Source organism: Ceratotherium simum, chromosome 31, assembly GCF_057802395.1.
Source record: "Ceratotherium simum simum isolate JZ-2026a chromosome 31, ASM5780239v1, whole genome shotgun sequence".
NCBI classification, from domain to species: Eukaryota; Metazoa; Chordata; class Mammalia; order Perissodactyla; family Rhinocerotidae; genus Ceratotherium; species Ceratotherium simum.
The window spans coordinates 2705515-2727211 of record NC_141930.1 but is presented as its reverse complement, the minus strand read 5'-3'; the positions used below and the strand labels follow the sequence as shown (position 1 = coordinate 2727211).

Below are 21697 nucleotides of genomic sequence, written 5' to 3'. Positions count from 1 at the left end.
AGCCAGACGGCACGTCTTCTGTATGTGAAAGGTTGGTCATTGACAGGATTTAACTTGGGTTTCTTGTAACTTATAACATTACTGGATGTTTATAGAGTTTATTTTAAGTTTGCAATAATTGTAATTTTTTTTAATTGCTAACCTCTGACTTGGAAAAGAGCAAAACCAGCACTTTTGTCAGCTCAGAATAGAAATATCTTTGATATTTGATCTTCTGGACTGACCTGTACTTCGTCGTGTCGTGGTTACTGCCTGCTTAGCCTCTAGTCTTCTGTCCAAAGGCTATTATTAATTATTTATTACTTTTTGGGGAAGGAATTTTCATTCTGTATAGACAAGAAGACCCTGTAAATTTTGCTAGCTCAAAGTTTATATGAAACTCATTTTGTTTGAAAGAGTGGGTGGTTAGTTTTGCTGTGGTAGGTAATTGTAACTATTTCTCATTAATTGGGGCAAGCACCTTGATAAGAGAAGCGAAAGTTGCTCTGATTATGTTTTTTGCTGTGACTGGAGCCTTGCTTGTTCCCAGAATCAAGAATTAACTTGATTAGAAATAACTAGAATGAGAATTGAGTTCAATAGTTTGGCTAGCTGTTGGACTTGAATTTCTGTGAATGGAGTGAATTTTATGTGAAGAGTAAGGAGGTGGTAAATTGCAGGAAGTCAATGGGCAGCAGTTAGAAGGTATGCCATGATAATTTGGGGAGGCATAAGGTTAAATTCAAGGCTTTTGACTACCACAGGCATACAGTAATAATGCAAATGTCTGTTGACTTGAGGAAGGGAAAGAAATTTAATTTTCTAACCGCTAAATCTTGATCCCTCTCTGGGTTCCCTTTTTACTGCCAGTTTTAACCATTTCTAAACTATGTGAACGCCTTGCTCTCAAAATTACTCTATGATCAATCTACTTTATCAGTTATAGTTAATAGTTAATACAGAATTGTGATGTGTATGGTGCTTTTTTTTTTTGTGAGGAAGATTAGCCCTGAGCTAACATCCGTTGCCAATCCTCCTCTTTTTGCTGAGGAAGATTGACCCTGGGCTAACATCTGTGCCCATCTTCCTCTACTTTATATGGGATGCCACCACAGTATGGCTTAACAAGCGATGCATCGATGTGTGCCTGGGATCTGAACCTGTGAACCCCGGGCTGCCGAAGTGGAGCACGCACACTTAACCGCTGCGCCACTGGGCCGGCCCCTGTGGTACATTTTAATGTAAGATTTTTTTTGCTTATTAGCGTGAAGTGGCAGCAGATACATATACTAATGAGAGGCAGATTTTGAACATACACTAATGAGAGGCAGATTTTGAGATAAGTTAATTGTAAAGCAGATTTTTCGTGTAATTGTTTGAAAGGAGTAACACTTAAAAATAAAAAAATACAGTTGAATATAAACTCCTTGTACACAAGAAAGTGAGATAGGTGAAAAATAGGGAGAGAATGAATTTTTGAAGGGGTAGATGTGAGATATATCTGAAAAAGAAAAGAGGCCTAGATTTGTGTTACTGGAAAAGTAAATATAAAAAGGGGAGGATGAGCAAAAACAGAACCAAAAGACCTGAGAAAAATTAATGTATTTACCTCCTCTGGTTGAAAATCTGAAATTGGGTGGAAATAAATAATAAGAGTTTAGTATTAATACTGACTTAGGAAATTTGGCATTTGGAAGATAAATACATTTTTCTCATTAAAAAACACCTCCTGTGGGGGCTGGCCTGGTGGTGCAAGCGGTTAAGTGTACGCACTCCGCTGCGTCGGCCTGGGGTTCGCCAGTTCGGATCCCAGGTGCACACCGATGCACCGCTTGTTAGGCCATGCTGTGGCGGCATCCCATGTAAAGCACGGATGTTAGCCCAGGGCCAATCTTCCTCAGCAAAAAAGAGGAGGATTGGCATGGATGTTAGCTCAGGGCTGGTCTTCCTCACAAAAAAAAAAAAAAAACCACTTCCTCTGTTCCTCCCGTGGAGTGCCACATGTTGTGCACTAAAAGGAACTTTGAAATTGACTGAAAGTTCAGAGAGGTGGAGTAGAAAAAGATGAGGTTATTAGATCCTGTGATTAGATAAGCTTTATTAGATTAAAATAAACACCCAAACTATAGTCAGAGGTTAAAGGGTACTGGTGGATGCCCATCTTTGTTTGTCCTTTGTCTGGTAGATATTGTGAATGCTCTTCAAGAAACTAGAATGGCACAGTTTAAAAGTATTTTTCTTTTTCGCCCAATAGCACTTGTAAATTATCAAGAGAGACACAAGATGTCTCTTTGCATTTAAGAGGATTAAATAAGTGATTTTTCGCAAGGAGGTCAGTGTGGACAAGTAAACTTTTTAAGAAATCAGTTAGCTTCTGTCCCAAATAGTTAAAAGCATACATTGAGACCTTAGCACTAAGTTTATTTAAAGTTAGAAGGAAAGGCAAAATGGTTGAGAGATCCTGGAAGGAAAAGCCGTGTGGGAGACAGAATAGGAATAAAAATAATGTTAATATTGCCTTGTTAAAATTGGAAATGATTGTGCTTAGCCTATTCCCCTGAGATACGTATGTGGCAGTTTGAAACTGTGAAGTGCTTTGCAAACAAAGTAGTGATGATATTACTAGTTAGTACTGCGAGGAAGGAGAGTTGGAGGGGCTGGGGGCCCAGAGTTAAGGGACAGGTTCTAAATGGAGTGTGGGAGAGAGAACTATTTGGAGATGTGAGCAGAGTGGGGCCCTTCAGCTCCAGCACAGAGTTGTCCGTGCTAGTCAGTGGAATGGAGATTGGTAAGATATAAGGCCAGTGAGTTGTTGGTGTAGAGGCAGAGACTGGGGAGTGAGGATGATGGCATGGTGGGATGGTGGGGTGAACAGTAGGACTGAGTGTTAGGAAGCTATTCAGGAAGTTGGAAATGTCTTCGGATCCTTAGGAGAACACAGTGGTAATTATTTGGTGAGTTTGGTAAAAGTAAACAGTTCTGAGGGCTAAAAGACACGGTATTGAGAAAGCTTGTTCCCTCCTCCTCCCTTCTCCCAACATGTAGTCTCAGTGGTGTGATATTCAGGTCTAGTGATGAATAGTCCCTGTAAAATTGATTTTTCCTTTCTCAATATTTAGGTCATACAGAAATGTAAAATCTAATAGAATTATGCTTTATTATAATAGGATTCCACTAGACAAATCTCTTTGAGATACATCGAAAAAGCTGTCTTTGCGGTTAGAGCCATTACATTGTTTACTAAGGTTACCAAATATCCCAATGTGCCCAGAACTGAGAGGTTTCCCAGGAAGCAGGACTAAAACCTGGATGGTCCTGGGCAAATCAGGACGAGTTGGTCACCCTCTTGTTTATTGTCCTATTTTATAAACTTATTGAAATGACCAGCAGTATCTTCTTATAAATAATCTCTCTGTACCGAAGTAATATTCCTGTATTGTTTAAAATTAAATCCCCTATTTTGTAGTTTATGTTTTTATGAAATACTTATTTTCTGCTTTAGAGTTGCTGAATCTTGGATATTTTAGGGCAAGGGAGACTGGTCTTGATTCATCTGGCTTTATATTTGCCGCATTCATTGGGTTTTAAATTTTGTGCTATTGATAAAACAGCATTGCCTAAAGGCAGGCTTTGTAGTTTTCCTAGTTCTGTGTTCACTGGGCTAAACTTCTCTGGCACCTGATATGTACCATTCTATCTTGTTATTGAGGTTTTTACTGTGTATTAATGTTGTCTTCAAAACTAGACTCAGTATTGATGCTCGGACTTGGTCTTCTACCATTTTTGTGTCCTTGCCACACCCACTTTACAGAGTGGGTGATCAGTAAGCATGTTATTAATTGATCCAGGCAGATAGATACGTGACAGAATTTCTCTGGCTTTTTCAAGCCTTAACACTACGCATAGCATGCAGAATAGATCAGATCTGTTTTTGTTTTTTAAAATGTTGGTTCTGATTTAAGAATGACGTCTTGAAGTAAGCAGGCAGTTAAGATAAATCTAAGTGAGGATTTGATAGGTCTGTAACCTTGGAGGACTGGAAATGTCGCTTATTATCTACATCCAGGACTCTCGCTCTGTTCTTTGCAGTTGAGTAGTAATGAACCTTTATACAGCTCGGTGGCATTTTGAAAGGGTTGAGCTGGACATAATCAGCTTACATAAACTGGCCATATCCTCTGGGCAGAGGTTATGACCTAAATTCATTTGGATGAATAACCAATTTGCTTCAAAGTTTATTAAAACTCAGACTCTGCTTTTTCTTTGGCCACGCTTGGTCACGCAACTGTGAAGTGGCAGATTGGAAACGAAATCCAAATAATCTGACTCCAGAGTCGGCTCTTGAAAACTGTGCTGTATCGTCTGGCACAGCTCGCTCCTCCTCTTCTCCTCCCTCTCCTGGTCATGGCGCTGTCATCCACCCAGGTAGTGAGGTGGGAAGTTTTAGTTGTTCAGGATCTTCCTTCTTTCTAACCCTCAGCTATCCTGTAATCATCTGATGGAAGATCTTATACACATCCTGAGTTTTTTCCTTCACACCACCAGTGCTCTAGTTCAGATAGTCGTTATTTTAAGTCTAACCCCACTGCTGCCAAAGTTATTCTAAAATGCAGTTCTCATTATTGAAACCTGTCAGTGTGTATCAGTTACCTTCAGGATAAACTTTAAACTACTATGGTTGGTATATTGAGAATACCTTATAAACTATTCCATAGGATCCTACACTATTTAGATTACCCTGTTTGCCTGTTAGCCTCGTCACTTTACACTATCCTTACATTCCATTTTCTAGCCATTCCAAGCTTCTCTGAATGCTCCCTACTTTCCGTAATTCTCTCTTGAAGAATTACACTTCAAGACACAGTTTATTCAAAGGTTATCTTCCCTGTAAAGCTCTTCCTGATTCCTGTAGATTGGATTGTCTGCTTTCTCTAGTGTGCCCCAGATGTACTACTGTACATTTTGCCTCTATTTAGTAACTGTCACACTGAAAGCTATTTATTTGTTTACAGGTTTGTCTCCTCACTAGACTATGAGCTCCTTGAAAGAAGGAATCGTGTCTTACTCATCTTTATATCCCCAGTGTCTAGTACAGTTCCTGGTACATAGTAAGTGATTAACTTTTTTTTTTTTTAACTAAGACTATGTTTAACAGTCAGTCTCCATACATGTTGATAGTTATTTATACCTATGTAGACCTAGTAATACTTTGTCATAAAAAGTATGGCGGTAGACTTTTCACACTTATGAGGCTCAGTTTCCCCATCTGAAACATGGGAACAGTACCTCCCTACTTAGACAGTAGTGTTGTAATGCTCAGATTAAAGAATATATATAACAATACTACATTATATTTTAAATACCACACAACTTTGTTATTAAAGCCTTCCGCACACTTTGTTATATAAACAAAATTGTTTGTTGAAATAGATAATTTTATTGGCTATGTATCTTCCTTTTTAAGGCAAGATGGTACCATTTTTGAACCATCTGTGTCATGTTTTGCAGTTTAAATTTGCAGTTCCTGGTTACCAGAGGCCTGCACTCTTGAAACTGAGGACTGGTTTATATAGAACAAAGGGAGAAATAGCTTGGAGTGGGAATCTGGGTGAAGAAAGATTTTCAAGTAGTAGACTGAACAGTCTTTACCTACTTGTCACTGTTTCCCAATCTGCATAGTGTTTTAAACTCTAAAATTCTTCTCAAATAGCTAATCCTATGCCTGTTTGTCTCCTTTATTCCCAGCAGTTATCTTTCTGTCTAGTTCACTAATAAAGTCCCTCAGTTTTTTTTTTTAAAATCTATCTACAAATGAATTAATATCTTCACTTATCCTTAGGTCTCTCTTTTATTCTTCAGAGGAAGAAGTGTCTTTTTCTTGAAAGACTAATTGTTACACACCATCTGTGGGAAAGCTATGTCTTTGCCTTCTTGTCCTTCACGGGCTACAGACATAGTCCCTTACCATCTCACTTGATGAATTAGTGATCTGAACTTTCCTGTATCTACTTCCTTGCCTTCTTTAAGTTTTTAAAATTCTGTAATTTGAACATGCTCGTTGTATGTAACATCTGGAAATTAGTAACTAATCTGGAAATTAGTAATAAAAACAAACAGTTGTGAACCAACCACTCGAAGTAAGAACTCGGTCAGTACCCACCCCAGTTAAAGAGCTGCCTGTGAGCATCTCTGCAACCCCGTATTCTTCTTTCCCCAACTTTTGTAGTAACTGTCTAAATTTGTTTATTTTTTATCTCCTCCTCTTTTTAAAAAATAGTATTGTCACAAATATATGTTTTAGTTTTAGGTTTCATAATTGTTCCGTTTGTAGGCTATTTAAAGCTTGCACAAATGTTATTTTATTATCGAGGAACATCTGATTTGTTCATCTTTATATATTTCAAAGAAAATATTCAAGCATCATAAAAGAATACATAGAAAAGTATGCAAATTTAAAACAGGAAAAAATCACAGAGACTTCCCTTTGGAGTGTGGATATTATTGTAGTAGATACAAAGTAGAGCTGCTTATCCAGAGCGCGTGAATGTAGCAGAAGCCTTCCACACACTCGTTTCTTTAGTTTGTGCAGGAGTGTTTCCCGTTAGGGTCATAGTGTACTCCCTGGCGGAGTGACAGCTTGTCGTGGGATTGTCCTTCAGACCTCAGCAGTTCTTCACTGGGCTTCATTTGTTTGTTTGTTGATTGTGCAAGCTTTTGAGACTTAGGATCCACAGTGCCCCATGTTTCTGTGTTTCTTTTTCAATCATAGAATTACAGCATTTTCAAAGGAAATGCGTAGGAAAAGATGAGGTCATGATAACCACCAAAAGTATTCATTTCTTTCTTTTTTGTTATTAGGAGTTGGAAGCATTTTTTGGTTACCTCAGTGTAGAATGTTAAATCTTGGAGGTGGGGCTGAGTGAGAGGAAGATGTTAATACTCAGAACTCATATTTGTCTTTTTTTCATTCCTAAGATCCATTCCTGTTGTTGCCTACAGCCATAGTTCATTCCTTCTCACTGCTGTGTAATGCTCTGTTGTGTGTTAGCCTAATTCATTTAACCATTTTCCTACCAGTGGACATTTGAGTGTTCTTCAGGTTTTTTTGTTGTCGTTATGGTGAGGAATGCTTATACTTGGCACACAAGTACAAAAGTTTTTATAGTATATATCTAGAATTGCTCATTGAATGACATGCAAATATTCAACTTTACCTGATAATGCCAGATCATTTCCCAACAATTTTACCAATTTAAACACCTACCAGCAGTTTATAAGAGCCACCACTGTGCCACTTTTTTCCCTATTATTTGGTACTCTCAAAATTCCTAGTTTTTACTATTTTAGTGAGTGTTAAAATAACATCATATGTAGTCTTAACTTATAGTTCTCTGCTGAATAATGAGATTCTGCATCTTTTTATATAATTATTGTCATTACAAGTTTCCTTGTCTATAAAAGTCTTGTTCATGTTTTTTGCCCATTTGCCTACTCTGTTGTCTTTTTCTTACTTTTTATAGAAATTCTTACGTAATTTAAATGTTACTCTTTAATCAGTTTTACACTTGGCAGATATCTCTCACTTTGTGGCTTGTCTTAGTTTTCTTTATGATGTCTTATGGTAAATGGAAGTTCTAGATTTCCACATAGGCAAAATATTCACTCTTTTCTTCTTTGGTTAGTATGCTTGTTTAAGAATTCCTTCCATTCTGGGAAGACATAAAATAATAGTTTTCTGCTGTAATTTCTTCTAAAAACTTTAAAGTTTGCCTTTCATATTTACATCAGTAGTCCATCTTGAATTGATTTTGTATATGATGTGAGGTAGGGATCCAATTTCATTTTTTTCCATGTAGATAGTTTCAGGACCATCTAATTGTCTCTCTTTTCCCTCAGATCTATGTTGCCTACATCTGCCACATGAGTATGTCCTTACATGCATTGGTCTGTTTGGGGGGCTCCCCATTTTGTTTTATTTTATTTACCCTTCATTAATCTTGCCTGGCATTTATTTGTTTTAGTGTTTCTAAGAACTCTGACTTTGTTGATCTTTTCTGTTACCTTTTTTCTACTTTATTTGCTTTTGGTCTTTATTATCTCCTTTATTATCTTCTTGGGGTTTACTCTGCTATTCTCTTTCTAACTTAACAGATTGGTCGCTTAACTCATTAATTTTCAACCTTTCTTTTCTTAGTAGAAGTCTTTAAGGCTGCAGATTTGCCTCTAAGTGTAACTTTTACTGTAACCCACAAATTTTTATATGTAGTATTTTTCTTATTCAGTTCTTGGTTTGTTTTTTTTTTAATTTTCAGTATGACTTCTTCTGACCCATGAAATATTTAGAAGTGTTTTTTTTTTCTATTTGTATTTTTCAAATTTATCTTTCATTATTGATTTTTAACGTAATTGTATTATGATCAGAGCCTGGGAACAACATGATGTATGCTCTCTGAAATTAAATGAGATTTTCATATTCTCCTGGTATGTATGTTGTTTTCCTGTACGTCCCTTGCATGCTTGAGAAGAATGTTTATTTTCTGATAGTTGGATATGAGGTTTTGTTTATGTTCATTAAATCCTGCTTGTTCATTATTTTGTTTTAATTTTAATTTTTATTTTTTTGGTCCATTTGACCTATGAAAAATTGGAATGTGTTGCATTGCCCACGACAATGGCCAGTTTGTCAGTTGCTTCCTGTGGTTCTAACAATCCTTTGAAGCTTTTTTATTTCCCCCAGGACATGGTGAGTTTTATTTTGTCTTGTCTGGACAGAGATTTGATTTGCTCAGGAATGTTCCGGGTTAGAGAGAGACTAGTAGAAAGCACAGAGTGTAATGTAATGTAATGTAGTGTAATGTAATCCTCCCCTCATTTTAATCTTCACCATCAGCTGAGAGAGCAGCATACTCCAGTACTGAACTTAAAGGCTGGATTCTTTAGGTTTCTTTGGCTCAGGTGCAGATTTGGAGTCTTGATCCTTTTTGTCATGTTTCCTTTCAGACTCCTTCCGTTGGTCTTTGTTCCCTCCACTTCTTGAACCATGCTGGAGTTCCCACTTTCACCTTTTGGGACATTTACCCCATTGGCTTTATTTTCATCTTTTCTGGTTGGTCCTTCCTGAGATAGTTGAGCTGGAGCTGCTTTTCCCCCATCGCTTGCTCTGTGAGGGGGTTGCTGCTCTGTGTCTGAGCTCTGAGATCAGGCAGAAGGATTAGCACTTCATCCAAGCGTCGTCTTTTGATGGAGGGGCCAGCATTACCTTTAGTGGCTGATCAGGTTTGGGAGGCTTAGAAGTTGGAGAGTGACAGTCTTCTGCCATACAGAGTATTTCATTTTCCAGAGACTCCTCACTTCCCTCCTTAAGTACCCTGGTCTGCCTTGGGATAGATGTAGCCGAGGTCCCAGTCTGAGGCGAATCCCTTCCTCTCCTTGACCATTGCTGTTCCTGAGTTTCTTCACTTTGCCGGTTTGAGTGTCTCTTCTGAGGCTGCATTCTAGTTTTGGTTCCTCTCCCTGATGCTGTGATTTCTCCTGTTCCTTCTGAAGCTGCTCTTCTACTTCTGCTCTCTCACAGCTGGGTCAACAGGCTTTGCCCCTCCAAAGATAGAAGCTGCTTGACTAGACTGGGAGGTACCAGCAGAGGAGTCATCTTTCTTAGGAGTACTGTGAGGCTTCAGATAAAGTTTGGGTCTTTGGGAGGGACCTCTGCCATCACGCCTGTAGTCGTCTTGAGAGGAATCGTCTTTGGAGCTCCGTGAACAAACGTCTGTCATATTGGTCTTCATAGTGGTCCTGCTTCCTGTGTGGTCGTCATCCTTAGAGAGCCCACTACCACATGCATCTCTGCACTGTTTATCTTGGAGCCATAGCCTCTGTCATAGTCTCTGCTGCTTAGTCACCGTAGCAGTCCTGGCCTCCATAGTGATCACAGTGTTTGCCTTCAGAGCTGTCGTCACCTCTTCGGGGTGGATAGTCATCAAAGCTGCCTGTGGCAGGACGATTCCTCCAGTCTGTTTCTGCTTTGTCAGAATCCTGATTTCTGTCTTGGCCAAAAGAACAACCATCCCTGTCTTTATCCTGTGTTTGATCAGCAATATCCACTGAAATTCTTTTACCCAGAGACTCTTCATTGAGGTTCAGGGTACTTAGCATGGAATCCAGGTTCTCAAACTCAGCATAATCAAAACCTTTCAGGCTCCCTGGATTGCTGAGTTTGCATGTAAATACACTGCACTGATATTTAATCCTCTAAAGAGCTCCTTAATGGAGACTTCTGTCCCATCACAAGTTGGGTTCCCTAGAGGAGCAATGTAGCGTGGCAATTCGGGAAGATGGCTCTGGTCAGTTTTGGGTCTCAAGCAGCCTGTGGAGCAGTGAGCAAGACGCAGTGGTCAGTTGGAGGTGCCTTATGCCTTGTCATCATTGCTGTGCCAAGTGATTAAATATCTTCCAGGTCATCTGTTTTATGGTCCAGCTGACTGGTTTAGGACAGATTCTTCCTCCACCAGGGCTGCCATCCTCAGTAAGGCAGTCTGTTAGCGAGAGACTCTTCCCTGTCTTTTTTGCTGATACCGCTGTGTTGGTGGGGGCGGGCAGTAGGTGAGAACAAAAGGTTAGGCATTTTTTTTAAGGCATGCAAGTTTAGAGTGTTGTATCTACTTACTGAATTGAACCTTGTATCATTTTCTTTGCTCTCCTTAATAATGCTGGTTGTCTGCTATTGTAACTAATCCCAGCTTTCTTTTTGTTTATATTTGCCTACTATATGGTTTCCGTATTTTTGCCTTTGTCCTTTCGGTATCTTTATTTTGTAGGTGTCTCTTATCTTGCTTTTGAATTTGTCCATATACATTTATTGTGATTATGTCTATATTTGGACTCTCTTACTTTGTTTTCTGATAGTCCTGGTTATTTATAATTCTTTTTCTTTCCTTGCAAGCCTTTTTTTGGATTGATTGAGTTGTTTTCTTATTGGATTCTCTTCTTTACTAGTTTGGAAATCATACCCCCTTATTTGTATTCTTTTATGATTACTCTTGAAATTCTGCTGGGAATACTATACAGTCTAAAGTTAAACCAGATCATAATCCCTCTGCTAAGCAATGCAAGCAAGGATTCACAGCGTTAACTGCCCTGCCCCCTCCGCTATGTGCTTCTGTTCCTTTGTTCCCTATTTTAGTGCTTTATAGTGTTTTTGTTTAAACATCATAATAAGATATTGTTATTTGAATCAGACAATGTTTATTTAGATTTACTTGTATGCTTACCAGTTTCTTCACTCATCTTTCTCTTCTTGTGTCTCAGGTCATCCTTCTGTGCTAATCTTACTCTTTTATGAAACACATCCTTTAGATTTTCTTGAAATAAAGGTCTGCTGTTGGTGAACTCTGTTTTATCTGGCAGTGTCTTAATGCCGTCCATGTTCCCCAAAGAGAGCTTTGGTGGTTGAAGGCTTTTGTCTCACTCCTTTGTAGATGCTTGTTCACCTTCTATGCTTCCATTGTTGCTGTTGAGAGTTCTGCCAGTGCTTTACTCTCCTCCTCTGTATGTAATCTCTTTCTCTCTGGCTGCTTTTAACACGATCTATGTTTTGGTGTTCTGCAGTTTCAGTGCTGTGTGTCCAAGTGTGAATTTCTTTATGTTTATCCTGCCCCTTTTATATATGTTATGTTTCTTAAAATTGTGGATAAATGTCTTTCATTGGTTCCAGAAAATTGTCGTTTTCTCTCCTAGTATGATCCCCCTCTTCCTTCATTTTTTGGACTGTGAGTAGAACTATGTCAGGTCTCAGTTTATCCTTAATGTCTTGTAACCTCTCTTTGGTATTTTCCTTCTGTTTATTTCAGCACTCTTTCTAAATGATTTTTTCAGACTTATATCAAGTTTACTGAGTCTCTTACAAGTTCTATCTCATCTGAATGAACTATGGAGTTTAGTTAATAATGATGTATTGATATTTGTTCATTAACTATGACGAATGTAGCATACTAATGTAAGATGTTACTAATAGAGGAAACTGGGTGTGGGTATATGAGAACTCTACTGTTGTCACAACTTTTCTGTAAATCTTAAACTATTCTAAAATAAGGAGTTTAAACAAATTCTATCTGGTTCTTTTTCAAATATGCTGTGCCCTTTTCATAGTCCCTTTCTGCTTGACCATATTTTATTTTATCTTTTATTTCTAAAACTAATTTTTAAAAGTTTATATGATAATCATAATATTTAAAGTCCTTGGAGGCTTAGAAACTATTATTTTTTGTTTCTGGTGACTCAATCATGATGGCTTATTTTCTTATAAGTTTGATTTTAAAATTATAGGCTCATAATTGGTTGCTCTTCTCCTCGGGAGATCCCAGTGGCCTAATTTGGGGTGCTTTCCTGAGAGCCTGTGTGCATGCTTCAGCTGTGTGTTCGAGGTGGCTGCTGACTTGGGCCCTCGCTTACTGAGGGAGTCTCGGCCCCCTTCCCTTGCGGCAGGCCCAGTGCTTTGTGTCTGGATCCCGGTGCTGCTGTCAGCATGCACATCCAGGGCAAAACTCTAATTGTTTGGCTTACTACTCACTGTTCCCTTCTGTTATTTCAAATCACTTTTAAAAAGTTTGTTTTTTTGGTTTTTTTGGCTACTATTATATGGAGTGGGAGCAGGCTTGATAATTTCTCATACTTCTTGAGAACATAACAGTGTTTAAAAAGTACGTTGGTTTTAGTTTATCCAGGATCTGTTTGCATTAAAGCAGGAAGACCTTTCAAAATATCTAGTATACCAGACTGCTAGAAATCGAAAACCTTCAATTTCCATTGATTTTCTTCATTGTCCGTTGGTTTTGTAAGGCTTCCATTTCCATTAGTTTTCTCATATGACCATGACAGCTGATGTACCTGCAGGTAGATGTGACCCTCGAGCCTGTTTTCTCATCTGCAGAATGAGAACATTGGCCTGAATGAGGTCTCAGGCCTGTGAATATATGTTAATTGGAATCAGTTAATCAAATAGTACGCAACCGTTTATCTTGTCGTTTTACACACATATATGCAACTATAAATAAGTGAAGAGAGTGTAATGATTTTTAGAATATTGGGTCCTTGAATTTGGAGGAGGGATCTAAATGGAGCATAGAAAAGACTACAAATAGGGAAAAACAAGGTAAACATTAATGTTCATTATTATTTCTCAATCTTGCCTAGAATGTTCCACTTTATCTTTAGTAGTTAAGAGTGGATAGAAGTTTAGCGTTAAGATATTTGTCATGCAGAAGAAAACTGAAATAGCTATGCTTTGTATTTTATTTAAAAAGTAAAAATTGGGGTGGAGGAGTGAAGCAGAACTTGAAAAAAGTTATCTATAAAAAGAAGTGTGGAAGATTTACTGGGAACATGACAACTAATACAATGTATAAACCTGAACTAGGTACTGCATTTAAAACATGATAAAGAACATTGTTGGGACAGTTGATGAAATTATAGAATATGGACTATATATTAGATAATAGTAATACATTGGTTAAATTCCTAAATTTGGTCATTGTACTGTTGTTATTTAAGAAAATGCTTTTATTCTTAGGAAATACATAGCTAAAGTATTAAACTGTAAAAGGGCAACCTACTCAGGCGGTTCAGAAAATTAATAAACAAATAAATAAAATGTATAATAATATTGTTATTCTATATAATATGTAATACTAAAATAGATGAAAATTACTTATATGTTTATTTTATTTATTAATCAACACATGACTCTGGATTCTTTGCTCAAATTGACCCAGATATGGTTTATTGGCAGTATTCTTCTGTAATGCTTATAGTACTAAGTCTTAATTTTAAATGGAGGACAACTGTGACTATATCAGCATGTGATAGGTTGAAAATATTGTGTTAGGTGTGGTTTCTTAGTTGATTCAAAGTAATAATTTTAATCATATTGAAAATTACAATCTCTTGTCTAACACTTGAATAAATTAAATTTTTTATAGGTTTAAGCTGAATTTTGGGACATGGCCACTGCTTCACCAAGGTCTGATACTGGTAATAACCACAGTGGAAGGTTACAGTTACAGGTAACTGGTAAGTTATTTTCATAATAATTTAAAATAGTGATTCCCTGATGAAACTTTCTTTTTAATCCTAATTCAGCAGACTTAGTTCATAAGTATCTTTTCTTTTAGATTCATACTGTAGTGTATTTGTTGCAACAGGCCTCTAAGGTAGATACCCTCTAAGAGTGTTTTATTTATTCATTAAATATTTATTGAATCTGTGCTGGATGCAGAAAGAAGTGCATCCTCTTCAGTAGTGGGAGAATTTCGATATTGGAATAAGTGTCATTAGGTTGGTCTTTAAATGATTATTAGGATGGAGAAGGATGCTGAAGGCCTTCTTTCCTCCATTTAGCCAATCCATTCAATCATTGGGCAAATATTTGTTAAGTGGAATTACGTATATGAAAACACAAGGCCTTAGTTCTCCAGGAATTGACTGCATAGTGGTGGAACAGGTTAGTTTTGTATGGACAGCTACCATGCGGAGTGATCATTAACTGGATGCAGTGAGGACTTAGAGGAAGGTGTCTTAGGTCTGCTTGCGATTGGAGGTGGCCTGTAGACATCGGAGAAGAGGATAAGAGAAGGATTCACAGAGCGTTAACACTTTCACTCTTGCTGGAGGAATCGGAGTTCATCTCAAATTAGATAGGCAGTGTAGAGCATTAGAGGGAGAGGGAACAGCTTTTGCAAAAGCGTGGAAGAACCTTGGTTAGGGGACTTCACATAGTTCATTCTTGCAGTTGCATACGTGATTCAAGGAGGAGTGGTCCTTACGCTAGCAATTTTACTTCTAGGAATTTATCTTGCAGATATTTATATTGTTTATATAATTATAAACAAAAGTTTATAAACTGTTACATAGTTTATATGATTATAAACAATATATAATTAAATATTATATTATTTAAATAAACAATACAAATATCTACAAGATAAATTCATAGAATTTATATATAGAGAGAGTTTGTAATATATGTATATAATATATAATTATATGCAGGGTTGTTAGTAGTAAAAGACTAGCAGTGGAATTTTAGATAGATAATGAAATGAAATAAATGAATATGTGTACCAAAGGGGTCAAGTTCTAAGATAATATTTTTGAGTGAAGAGCAAGATGTGGAACAGTGTGTATGATATGCTACCATACGGATATGGAAAAGGAGGGATGTGTGTGTGCGGCTTTGTGCTTAGAACATAACAAATAATATTGGCCTTCAGAGGGGTGGGATTGATAGTAGGGTAAGAAGGAGATATACTGTAATTCACATGGTACTCATTATTGTGAGGTCAGTTGTTTCTAGGAGTGTTCAGTGTTATTTTTATTTTACAGTACTATTTAAATATTGGGAGAAATCTCTCATTACTTTGTATTTTAAAATATGCCTTCACTGTGTTCTAAATTACTTTACCTTTCACTTGAATTTTAGAGTCTCCCTCCCTTTTCCTCTGTCCTTCCCGCCCTCCCCCCCAAAAAAACCTCCCTCATAACCAATGTTAGTGTTTTCCTTTAGATCATTTAAAAATAATGTATTGGAGAGAGTTGAAATCTTTCGGTGTTAACACTTGCAAATCCAGGAATATATCATGTCGTTCCCTCCAAGGCTTTTGTGTCCATCATAAAGTTTTGTGGTTATCTTCCGGTGGATCCTGTACATTTCTTAAGTTCATTACTAGTTTCTTTGGGGGGTATTACTGCGAGTGGGATTTTTAAATTAAATTCTCTTTCTCTACATATGTACACAGAAGATTCTCTTTTTCTGATAGATTTTCAATGTTTATATAATCTTACAGTAGAGGACGTTCTGTGTATAACACCGAAGGAAACTCATTAAATGGGGAAATAGAAACTATCCTGTGTATTCCACTAATTAGAATTTTATTAATAAGGTTAATTAGATTAATTAGTAAGGTTGTAAGGTCTAATTAATAAGGTTAATTTTAATTAATAAGGTTATCTTTTCGTTATTTAGAATCATAGTGTTCTAGTTATTTATATGCACGTTTTTTGCCTGCATATTATAAATTCCTTGTGAGATAAAATATTATATCTTTTTAAAAATCACTTTCCTTTCCCTGCCAGCATCTAGTAGTATTGAGGACTTTGCTAATTAAAGGTATATAATGGATGTGTTATGAATGTATCTGTAATTAACTCAGAAGAGTTAATACTATGCCATCGGTAATAATAATAGAGTAATAGGCACCACTGTTGGGTGCCAGGAGTTCATTGATGATATTAGTACTTTGCATGCCTCCACTCACCAGTCCTAAGAATCAGGTACCATTGGTCCCGTATTTTTCAGATGAGAAAATTGAGGGTCAGAGAGGGTGATTGACTGACTTAAGGTCAGACATCTAGTAAGGGGCAGAGTTAAAGTATGAACCCAGATGTGTTCAGCTCAGTGCTTTTTTTTTTAAGACTTTATTTTATTAGAGCAGTTTTAAGTTCACAGCAAAATTGAGAGGAAGGTACAGAGATTTCCTGTGTACCCCTGCTGCCACACATGCACACCATCCCCCATTATCAACATCCCTCAACAGAGCGGTACATTTGTTACAATTGATGAACCTGCACTGACACGTCATTGTCACCCAGAGTCCATGGTTTACGTTACAGTTCACTCTTGGTGTGGAACATTCTTTGGGTTTGGACAAATGTTTAATGGCACGTGTCTATCATTAGAGTATTATATAGGGTATTTTCACTGCCCAAAAAATCCTCTGTGCTTCGCCTGTTCCCTTACTCTGCCCTAATCCCTGGCAACCACTGATTTTTTTTACTGTTTCCTTAGTTGTGCCTTTTCCAGAATGTTATATAGTTGGACTCATGCAGTATGTAGCCTTTGCAGATTGGCTTTTTTTACTTAGTAATATGCATTTTGGTTTCTCCATGTCTTTCCATGGCTAGATAGCTCGTTTCTTTTTAGTTCTGATTAATGTTATCTGGATGAATTACAGTTTGTTTTTCCATTCACGTACTGAAGGACATGGTGGTTGCTTCCAAGTTTGGGCTGTTATGAATAAAGCTGCTGTAAACTTCCAAGTGTGGGTTTTTGTGTGGACATGAGTTTTCATCTTCTTTAGATAAGTGCCAAGGAGTGCAGTCATTGGATCCTATGATAAGCTTATGTTTAGTTTGTAAGAAACTGCCAAACTGTCTTCCCAAGTGGCTGCACCATCTTGCATTGCACCAGCAGTGAGTGAGGGTTCCTGTGGCTCCACACCCTCCCCAGCGTGCGGTGGTGTGCGTGCCCAGCTTTTGGCCGTCTGTTAGCTGTGTGGTGGTGGCTGGCTGTCTGACTTGCGCTTCCCTGATGACACGTGCTGTGGAGCTTATTTGCCATCTCTGTATCTTCTTCTTTTTTTTTTTTTTTATAAGATGACTTTTTTTTTTAATAATTTTATTTATTTATGTTTTTTTCCCCAAAGCCCCAGTAGATAGTTGTGTGTCATAGCTGCACATCCTTCTAGTTGCTGTATGTGGGACGTGGCCTCAGCATGGCTGGAGAAGCGGTGTGTTGGTGCGCGCCCGGGATCCGAACCCGGGCCGCCAGTAGCGGAGCGCGCGCACTTAACCGCTGAGCCACGGGGCCGGCCCTCTGTATCTTCTTTGGTGGGGTGTCTGTTAAGATCTTTAGCCCATTTTTAAAATCGGGTTGTTTTCTTATTGTTGAGTTTTAAGGGTTCTTTGTATATTTTGGACAACAGTTCTTTGTCATATGTGTCTTTTGCAAATATTTTCTCTCCATCTGTGGCTTGTCTTCTCATTCTCTTGACGTTTCTTCCGCAGAGCAGAAGTTTTTAATTTTAATGAAGTGCAGCTTATCAGTTACTTCTCTCATGGATCATGCCTTCCATGTTGTATCTGAAAAGTCCCTGCCATACCCAAGATCGTTGAGGTTTCCTCCTCTGTTATCTTCTAGGAGTTGTATAGTTTTCTATTTTATGTTTAGGTCTCTGTTACATTTTGAGTTCATTTTTGTGAAGGATGTAAGGTTTATGTTTACATTAATTTTTCTGTGTGGATGTCCAGTTGTCCCAGCACCATTTGTTGAAAAGACACCCTGTGCTTTTAACACCATCCAATACTGCCTTCCCCTTCTTCCATTATGTAGATAAGACCTGCATATACTGAGAAAATGGCACTTGTATTTGGAGTGAAGGATCTTGGTTGGGGGATTTCTTGGGAGAGAGAAGCCTGTGTCTTCTTATCACTCTAGGGGTGTTGACCTTGGAACAGTTTGGAACAGAGAAGGATGGAAGTGAGTTTTGCCAAAACCCTGGTAGTGACTCTTCAGGCATAACGTTGAATCCCCTTTGATTGCTTTATGTTGCCAGTATGTAAAATAGTATTTCCTTTGAGCCTCTCTTCCTGTTCTTCAGATATTAGTTGAGGACTACGGTTCAAACACTGTACTTCAGCTTAGCATTTATCACACCATATTTTGGTGATTTATGTGTGTGACTATTATTTACATTACTCTTCTCTCACAGCAGAATGGAAGCTTACATTAGTTTATTTATGTTCATATCCTTAACATGTGGTACAGGTATGGCAGAGAAGGGGTTTTCCCCTTTCTCGTCTCAGATCCTTGGTGTTCATAGGTAGTTGACTATAGAGGTGATCTTGATAAGTTGTTATTACTGCTTGATAGTCAGTACTTTTCCCTGAAGTATGTATTCCCCATTTGAATTAGTAGTTGTAAAAGTTATTTAAAATCAAATGTTTAGCCTAAATTAAGTCTTCCTCCAAATCTTAGGTCAATTAGATTTAAAATTCACTTTCTGTAAAGGGTGTGATTAACTTCTATAATGACATTTTGATTTCAGAGTTTTTATTTGAAAAAGCAAATACTTGATTTTTTTTTGAAACCAACTTGCCAGGTAAACCCTTTTTAAATTGCCAAAGTTTGTTTAATTTCCGATAGGCAAGTTATGAATACTACCTGGCAGAGAGGTTAATAGGTATGTTGAATCTGAAGACACTTACGCTTGACGCAGTTCAGTATTAAATTGAAATGGTTGGTGAGGACGTGGAGAAATCAGAACCGTTATATACTGCTGGTGGGACTGTGAAATGATACAGCCACTTTGGAAAATAGTCTGGCAATTATTCAACACAGTGACCGTATGACCCAGCAGTTCCACTCCTAGGTCTATGCCAAGGGGAATGGAAACATAGGTCCATGCAAAGACTTGTGTACTAATGTTCATAGCAGTATGTGCACAATAGCCGAAAAGGGGAAATAACCTAAATGTCTGTCAGCTGATGAATGGATAAATAAAAAGTGGTTTATCCATACAGTGGAATGTTATTTGTCAGTAAAGGGAATGCGGTACTGATACAAATGGATGAACTTTGAAAACATGCTAAGTGAAAGAAGCCAGTCACAAAAAGACGTGTTGTATGAATCCATTTATATGAAATGTCCAAATAGCCAAATCTATAGAGACAGAGAGCAGATTAGTAGTTGCCTAAGGCTGGGGGAGGAGAGGGTTTGGGAGGGGTTCAGAGGAAATAGGGTGACTGCTTAGTGGTTTGGGGTTTCTTTTTGGGGTGATGACTATGTTTTAAAATTGATTGTGGTGAGGGTTACACAACTCTGTGAGAATATTAAAACCGTTGAATTGTATAGTTTAAATGGATGAATTATATGGTATGTGAATTATATTTCAATAAAACTTAAAAAAATTCAGACAGCTCTCAGGCATTATCAACTGTTGTTTTTCGTTCTGGCAGTGAAAAGAGTTCGCGCTGCACAAGAAGCGCAGTTCCATTTTTATTGATTTGTTAATAGAAAACACTGCTTTTTGGCTACATATATTCACTAGTGATTATCATATTTCTGTTAGTTTCTAGTGCCAAACTAAAAAGAAAAAAGAACTGGTTTGGAACAACAATATATACAGAAGTAGTTGTGGATGGAGAGATTAAGAAAACAGCAAAATCCAGTAGTTCTTCTAATCCAAAATGGGATGAACAGCTCACTGTGTAAGTCCCTTGTATAAAAAATGCAAAACCCTCAAAAAGGAGGGTACTTCTTGAATTTTTTTTAATCATTTTGTAAGATGACTTCAAAGTATTGAGTGTTCTTTTCCAGTGTGAATGGACAATTTAAAGTATGCAAAAGTTTTTAGTTAATTTCATTTTCTTTAGAGAGAAGACATAATAATCCTTGCTTTTCCTTTATAAACTAAATTGTTTCTATATAGCCATATTTTCTCTTACTGTCTTGTAAAAATAAATAGGGCAGAAAATCAGTCATCCTTAATTTTGTCATTTCTGAAATATAATGTAATAAATTTTTGTATTGTAATTAATGCCTTCACTTGTCTTATATCTTTAGAAATTTGTTCAAATTGAAATAGTGTTGTTGTGAAGTCTCAGACTTATGATGTATTGCTGGTGTTTTAGTTTGCTAAAAATTCTTACCTAGTTATTAAAAGTCCTAATGTAAAAGTAAATATTGTTTTTATTTATAATTCAAGTAGTTTACTATTCCATACAATATTTTTTCCTCAAGTAAACTGAATTCATGGCTTTTTAAAAATTATTGAAGCAAATGATTATTTAATAGGAATTATCACTTAGAATAATGGTGTTACTCCTGTATTTTTGTTGTAATTTTACCCTTACAGAAATGTGACCCCACAGACTACATTGGAATTTCGAGTTTGGAGTCATCACACTTTAAAAGCAGATGCTTTATTAGGAAGAGCAACAATAGATTTGAAACAAGCTCTGTTAATACACAATAGAAAATGTAAGTTTTTGTTCTAACCTTTGTTTCTTTAAAAGTTTTATTTTAGACACTTTGAAAGTATCCTGAAGTCCAAAAGCAAAAACTAGTTTTGTATTTATAGAGGAGAACTTCAGTTATTGCCTGTGATTGCTTTAAGTTGTGGTGTTATGTAAGATAGGAAATATTTACTGAGGCCTTTCTCCATCCTACAGATTTATAGAAAGACCTCAGTCATCCATGAGTGCCCTATTGTCAGTGCTTATCAGTGATTTATCATTTACTTACTATTATATACTTTAAAACTTGAAATCATGATCGTTATCTTAGCCTACTGTACTTTGTTACTTGGTTAATAACAGTTGTGTTTGGACAAAATACATTCTAACTCTTAAATTTTCTTTTTTCATTTCATAACTAGTGCTTTGTAGAAAACATGGAGAATATAGAAATCACAAAGGAAGATAAATTATCTGTGAATTTGCTATGCAAGGATAACCACTCCTAATAATTTGGTCTCTTGTCTTTTTCTTGTTCATAGACACAAGCACATGTTTTTTTTCTTCTTTGCATCTGCTAGTTTATCCCCTGCTTTTTTCATTTAACACTATAATTTCTCCATGTTATTAAGTTTTTGTATTCTTAGGATAGTTTAAGCTTCAATTATTTGTAAGCCTCCTATCATTGTATTAAAAAATTTGGGAGTTTATACATATATTCTAATTCTGGGAAGAGAGTTCATTCCTTTTATCAAATTCTCAAAATACTGTGTGATCCAAAGGTTAAACACCAGAATTCAAGTTTATGATTTTTAAGGACCGTGTAATGTTTTTTCACACAATAATTTAGTTAAGTAGCCTTTTGTTTGACGTTTAGGCAGTTTCTTGTAGTTCACTCAAACTAGTGCCCTTATTCAAATATGTAAATCTTTGT

General features: G+C 37.0%; 1 protein-coding gene and 1 pseudogene across 5 annotated transcripts in view; one reads left to right on the top strand and one right to left on the bottom strand.

Moving 5' to 3' along the window:
* The window catches only part of WWP1 (WW domain containing E3 ubiquitin protein ligase 1), a 114834-nt gene that overhangs the window by 17028 nt on the left and 76109 nt on the right, over positions 1-21697 (top strand). For 3 of the 5 annotated variants that reach the window (XM_087420367.1, XM_087420365.1, XM_087420368.1), the window contains exons 2-5: positions 4992-5087; positions 13953-14043; positions 19878-20016; positions 20664-20788. In XM_087420367.1, the coding sequence (XP_087276493.1) occupies positions 13974-14043; positions 19878-20016; positions 20664-20788 (334 nt within the window). In that variant the 5' untranslated portion in view covers positions 4992-5087; positions 13953-13973. The remainder of the gene's footprint in view (positions 1-4991; positions 5088-13952; positions 14044-19877; positions 20017-20663; positions 20789-21697) is intronic. The other 2 variants (XM_087420366.1, XM_087420369.1) reach the window with 2 other exon arrangements.
* LOC106803656 (eukaryotic translation initiation factor 4B pseudogene) lies at positions 8781-11400 on the bottom strand (annotated as a pseudogene).